Consider the following 6,392-nt stretch of genomic DNA (forward strand, 5'->3'; position numbering starts at 1 on the left):
ATTAAACATGTTAGCTTTGTCGTCTGGTGTGACAACCAAATTTCCCAACGCATCCTGCAGGGGCCCCACATTACCCAGAACCTTCTTTTTACCCCCTATGTATTTAAAGAAGGACTTCTTATTGTCCTTAATCTGGGAAGCTAGTCCTAATTTCATCTCTGCTTTGGCCTTCTTGACTGCCTCCCTACATCCCCAAGCGACTGCAGTATAGTCATCCCTGGTGGTGTCCACAGGCTCCCCACAGCCAGCAATGGTTGGTCCTGCTATTGCCTGGGTTCACCACCCACTGGCAGCCATTTCTGATGCTACTGGGTAAATACTCCCTTTAAATCGTTGCCCAGGGTTGGCATTCTTGCCTGTCCACCCCTAGCTACATTACTGTTCTTAGGGAGTTAAATATGAGACCTGCTGGAGCAGTGAAGATAAATATTCACACTAGATGTGTCTACACGTCGCTGTATGGGTGGCAATGTTGCTACAGTGACATGCTTTAGTACTTCCTTTTGGTACTAAAGCATGGTGCAGTAATCATGTATACTGTGCCGTGTGTGCAGCACATAACTAGATTTCACCACTATGTCACCATAGCAGCGCACTAAAAACAGGGGAGCATGCTACTATGGTGATGTAGCTGCCCATCACGCACAGACCCATGTGATCGCTACACTGCACCGTACAGACACATAACATGTTGCTGTGTCACCATAGGGTGATGTGTAGACATGCCCACATGTTCATAAACTATATTAAAATGGGATTGATTCCCTCAGCAGAACTACTTTTATATACCTAGTTTCTAATATCCTTATAAGAAATCTCATGAACTACATGCAACCAAGGAAGGTATTTTTTGGATTATTTTAACTGGTGCCAGGGCCTGTAGAGAAACCCTCTAAAATAATTCCCATATCTTTTTTTTTATGCATTCCACAAATGCAGAGACCTTGAAACATACAAAAGCCATAGACTCCTTTGTTTGCAAAAGCACATTAGGCTTCATTTATCCAAGTCAAAGGTCACAAAACAAAGTTCTGCTCAAAAAAGGAAAACCAGAGGAAGAAGAATGGTCAGTCTTCCTGGCAATATCAGCAGAGAAGCCAAGAACTGAATGGGCACAGAGACTCGGAGCACTTCATCACTGAGGTCAGGATTGAGTTATGTTGGCAGTGCAAAACAGGGCAGCTGGAACTGCCATTTGCTGTTGCATCTGCTCTGTGGATAAAAGGTCTCCAGATACGTTATTCTGGCAACTTTCATGAGCACTTAAAGAAGAAAAAATAATTAAGAAAGCCAGCATGAAATGGAGAGAGGTCCTAAACATAACATGCATCTTACCAGGGTAACTAGGGCTTCTTGTTTTGATGTTCATATGCTGGAATAATCAAACTGCATATATGTACAACAATTTCAATCTGAATCTTGTTTATTGTAGAGCAAATGATTGCTTTTAAATGAACATTTACATTTCTCTTAAACACAAAGTGCCAGATTCACCTGAGTGGTTAGACACTTTAAGCCAGATTCATTTCCAGCGATTAGGTTCCTGACACGTTAAAGTAAAGGCATGGTGGGAACTGATCTGTGATTCCAAAAATCTTGCTCCCTGGCATGCCAGTCATGCATGGCAGATGGCACATTTGTGGGACCTCTCACATCAGATCTCATTGAACCATATTGCCGGTACATGGGGAGCCCAATCCCATACTTTCCCTGCACTGGCAAGTAGTAAACTTGGGAGCACACCATCCAGGTAGGAGCCCTGTGAGCTGACTGAAGTCCCTAGTCACCAAAGCACACGGTGCTCATGGTGGACTCCTGGAGCTGGGAGCTCTAATCAGCTGACAGGCCTTCCAGCCACAGAAGCTCTGATCAGCTGGTGGAGCTCCTATCTGGGGAAGCCCATGGCTGGGACCTCCCAGCAGCAGAGGGGCACTCTCAGCCTCTGGGGCACACGAGAGTCTTGAAAGGCTCCCAGGCACTCCGAAGGCTGGGCACTGGCCACACTTTCACTTAAAGGTTTGATACGAGCCAGCCACAAAATTATTATACATGTTTTGTGTAGTAACTTTGTGGCTAATTCATCATTTTATCATGCCATTAATTGAATGAACATGTTGCCAGGTCACTGCTTAAGATGTGATTAACCAGTTGTCTGTCAGGGGACTTTAGGCATCAAAATGGACTCAGGCAACCTAAGTGAGATTCTATTCCACAATGTTCAAGTCCTGAAAATCCATGAATGCATCTACTTTGTAACACGTGGTCTTCTTACCTTTAAAACTGAGTGTCAAAGAAAGCAGTAAGGAGATGGAGGAGCTACTGACCTTGTGCATTAACTTTTTCATGGACTACAGCCAGGTGAAATACAATCACACTTAGGTGCCTAAATCTAGTTATGTGCCTAACAAATAGAATCTGACCCTTTTTGCTGATCCAGACAGGAAAAAAACAGTTAAACTAAGTTTACAGGTCTTTTTTTTCTGTCAGTGATGTTTTGCAAAGCAGCTGGAACTTCCTGGTGAGTCTGGCCCAAAACTGTCTGACAGCAATTTAACAGTGTAAGCAACTTTCTATTCTGTGAGAGATTTTGATGCATAAAAATGACACCAAATACTAGGGACCTCTTCATTTTAATATTAAACATCTTTATTGATTATTACAAAAATATACACAATAAAATGGGCAAACAAATAAGGAACTAAAGGCACAAAGTTCCTAACTACAACACTTTAGCAAGCACTATTGAAAGGTACAGATGAAGGACCCAGCCCTCCAAACACATATGGCCATGAGTAACTATATTACATGAGTAATATACCCCTTTGTAATAAATGAGAGTTTTGCAGTTGATTTCAGTGAGTCAGGAATTCACCAAGACCTAATGAAGGAACCAATCCTGCATTCTTTACGTGATCTGCAGGCAAAACTGCTGTTTCTCTGCTCACTCCCTTTGCGTCTTGCAGGCTGGATGAATGGTCCTGAAATGATTTAAGAAAAATATTCCACTGCCAAACAGATTCTATGAAATGAATCCAGCCTCTCATGCTGTGTACTTTCTCAAGCTCTGTAACTGGGTCATAAAGTATAACCAATGATCTGCATGTGATTGGGAGAGATCTCTTCTGTTTTGAAGAGCTTCTTTTATGACTATTCTCAGTGTTTCCTTGGAAATACCCATTTATTGTTATTGTCATCACTAATAAATATAATTTGCAAAACTTGAGCATGTATACATGAGACACTTTACTGTGCAGCAGACTAATTTGCTGTACAGTAAAGCATCACCGTCTACATGTGTGCAGCAATTAGGGTGCAGTAGACTAATTTGCTGCTCTGCTAGATAGTCCTGTCAGGTTCAAGTGGTATCCAGCAGCACAGTAAATTACTAAGTTTAAATGCATGTGTAGATGGTAATGTCAGGATTACCATCTGGGTCAATCTGACTATATTCAGTCACATTAATTGCATGTGTAGATACACCCCTTAAAAAGCATTGTTAGATCCACATTCACCTCATCAGTGAGACGTCTAGCTGGCCTCATACGTAAAACTTTTTCCCTAGTCTACCTGTATCTGTTTCACTCTTGTTAGTATCATTCTATAAAGTTCTCAGATTCAGTCCTAGTTCTGAAATTATACCCAAATGTACAGATTTGCCTATATATGTACTCAGATTGAGGGGGGATTAATTAGAGCAGTTCTTGGACAGGTGCTCTAATTAAAACAGCTCACTGTCACATGTACTGAGACCTCCTGCATTCTTAAAATAGCTGCAGGGACACTTTAAAGCTCCTTAGTTAAAGTGCCACTGTATCCATTTTGAAATGTGGGTGGGCTTAATACACATGGTGGTAAGGCAAAGCTGGAATATTCCAATTAGACCATGGAGCAGACTCAACAAATCAAGTCTGCCCTAATGCACTCTAATTAAAATGCGAACAAGCACCTCTATAGGCAGCCTTGGTCTCCTAAAGAGAATCAACTAAGAAAGTAACTGGTTTCACAATTGCTGATCAGATGTTTAAATGTGGATTAAGATGGGTTAATGTAGTAACTTTTAACCACTTGAGTTCGCAATTGGTAGCTTTCCATCTCCATTTTCCTTGTTTATAAAATAGGAATGATTTTACCAAAGTTACTCAGGTATTCAAAGCTAGTTAACAGTTTTACAAAGTTTTGAATAATTAACTAACTATAGAAGAAAGCTGTTGTTATTATCAAGGTAATAAATCAAATATTATCATTATTGCCCTCCAGTTTGACAATTCATTCAAATATTTCTCATGACTAATTAAATAAACATTTTTGATTCTTCATGTTAGTTAGTAGATTATGTATGTATTTGTAATAGTTCACTCCGACTACTTCATGAATCTGCACTCAGGATACAGACCTGCTAAAATTGAGGTTTAATAAGGCTGTGGTTAAACTCATAAAATACTGCTATGGATGTCTCCTCTAAAGAGACCTCCTCCTCAAATAAATCTGTGAAGTCTCTTAGGATTTGTCTCCTTGTTATCTTTCAACAAGTCACAATAGAATGAAAACACCCCATTCTTATTTCCTATGATTTAATTATAGCAAGATTTTGGGGGTAAATCAAAGTTAAACAACTGAAGTAAAACCATGATCAAAAGTATGTGAAACTTGAAAAATACTCGTACATGCCAAAAAATGCAAACACATTCCATAGCATTATGTCTGTATCTGCTGAAATAAGACCAGTCCTTCTGGACTTTGCAATAGCAAGGATTTTTTTTAAAATACCTTTAAAAACAGCTCCATTTCCAAGGAAAATGTGCTAGGTAAAACAAGTAAAGAAATGGCCCCTGCTTGGCTGAATGTACCATCTAACTTTGCAATGATGCCAAGAGCATACACAGATGGAGGACAGCAGTGAAAACAAGATAAGACTGCTACCCGCTAAGGTACATAACATCACAATGGTTTGGATCATCCCTATCATCCTTTGTAGACTCTGCAGCAAAACCATTTTTAAAGCGGATGCAAATGGGGGAGAAAAGCAGTCTACATCTTATTCTCCACAGTCACTTCCTCTCTTGGTGCAATCTTTTCATTTCTTCAAGATACAAAAGAGAAGGGAAGGCCTCCTTGCATAATCTATTCCTAAACATATCTCAGGGTGAACTAATTCATCTGCAGTTCTCATCTATCGCAGAGACCACCCTTCGTCATCTGATGTATAAGACTGTCTATTCTTTGGGTCTCTCAGTTTACAAACAATAAAACTCACTGTTGCTTCCAAGAAATCGCCTTCAAATCCCTAGTCTTTAAATATAATGAGCTCTCTCAGGCTGTCAGCCAAAACTGCTTGCCTCAGCTGTGTGTGGCCTGCCTCCAATTTATCCCAAGCAGCTTAGACATCAAAAGAACCCCACAGTTTGGTGGCACCCAGAAGTCCATACAGAAGAATGGAGCTGTATCTTCTCAGTCCACCATATTACCAAATGCATATTCAAGCAGTCAATGAAATAGATAAATTACAGTTGAAATACAGATACATCCTTCCATACATTGTTCTTATAAAACCTAAACCATTTCTCTGACTTAAATGTATTTATTTATTCCAATTCCAGCTCATTCCAATTCATTAATTTTGTATGCTAAATTATATAATATATATAGCTGTGAGCCTAACTTCTGTCAATTCTGTCAATGGGCATATTAAAGTTGTTGTACTTTTAATGAGCACATCAGTGATTTTTGGCCAAAATTTCCCTTTTCCCCTATAGTTCAGTAGTTGGTTGGTCACCTCTGGGTGCTAGTAAAAGTAAATATAAAAATAACGGTTCATTCCTCTAGGTATTATTATCTAGTAACACATGGTTATAAGGGCTACAGCAGTGGCTCCAGAGACATGAATTAGAGCTCAGTTCCATTCAGTCCAGTTTTAAATGGGTTCTTTGTCGTTTGGCCTGGAAATCAAAGGCAAACAGACATGAAGTAGCCACATTGCTCTCTTGTGTGCTACTGGCTACAGAACCTGGTGTGCCTTAACCACACAAGCCCTGTGGGCCACTAGGCTCAGGAGGACCTTTGACCACAAGGATATAATTTATAACATGTTTTAGGATACCTCAGGATAAAAGGGTTTCTATTTATTTTGTCATTCCTCAGTGTTATATCTGGCATGGTGCATACAGTACAGCAATGTAACATTAGGGAAGGATGAAGCAGTGAGTCAAGTTCCAGCCTGAGACTGAAGAGCTAAGTACCAATGTACAAAAAGGCCCTGAAAGGAGTGCCTTAACCTAAAACACTATAAAGCGCTTTACCTAAAACACTATAAAGCGCTTTACCTAAAACACTATAAGTTAGAGCACAAGGAAACAAAACAGATGTTTGCTGGTCAGTGGGCCTCCTTACAGTAG

At 40.1% G+C, this 6,392-nt stretch overlaps 1 protein-coding gene across 2 annotated transcripts in view; it reads right to left on the reverse strand.

The window, feature by feature from the left end:
* Positions 1-6,392, reverse strand: part of HTRA3 (HtrA serine peptidase 3) — a 48,025-nt gene that overhangs the window by 10,217 nt on the left and 31,416 nt on the right. The window contains exon 7 of one of the 2 annotated variants that reach the window (XM_019553261.1): positions 2,625-2,978. The exons of the other annotated variant lie outside the window; for it this stretch is intronic. Within the exon in view, the coding sequence (XP_019408806.1) occupies positions 2,869-2,978 (110 nt within the window). The 3' untranslated portion in view covers positions 2,625-2,868. Of the gene's footprint in view, positions 1-2,624; positions 2,979-6,392 lie in introns of those variants that run through there. 2 annotated transcript variants of the gene reach the window in all.

This window comes from Crocodylus porosus, unplaced genomic scaffold (assembly GCF_001723895.1).
Source record: "Crocodylus porosus isolate Cpor-Errol unplaced genomic scaffold, CroPor_comp1, whole genome shotgun sequence".
NCBI lineage: Eukaryota > Metazoa > Chordata > Crocodylia > Crocodylidae > Crocodylus > Crocodylus porosus.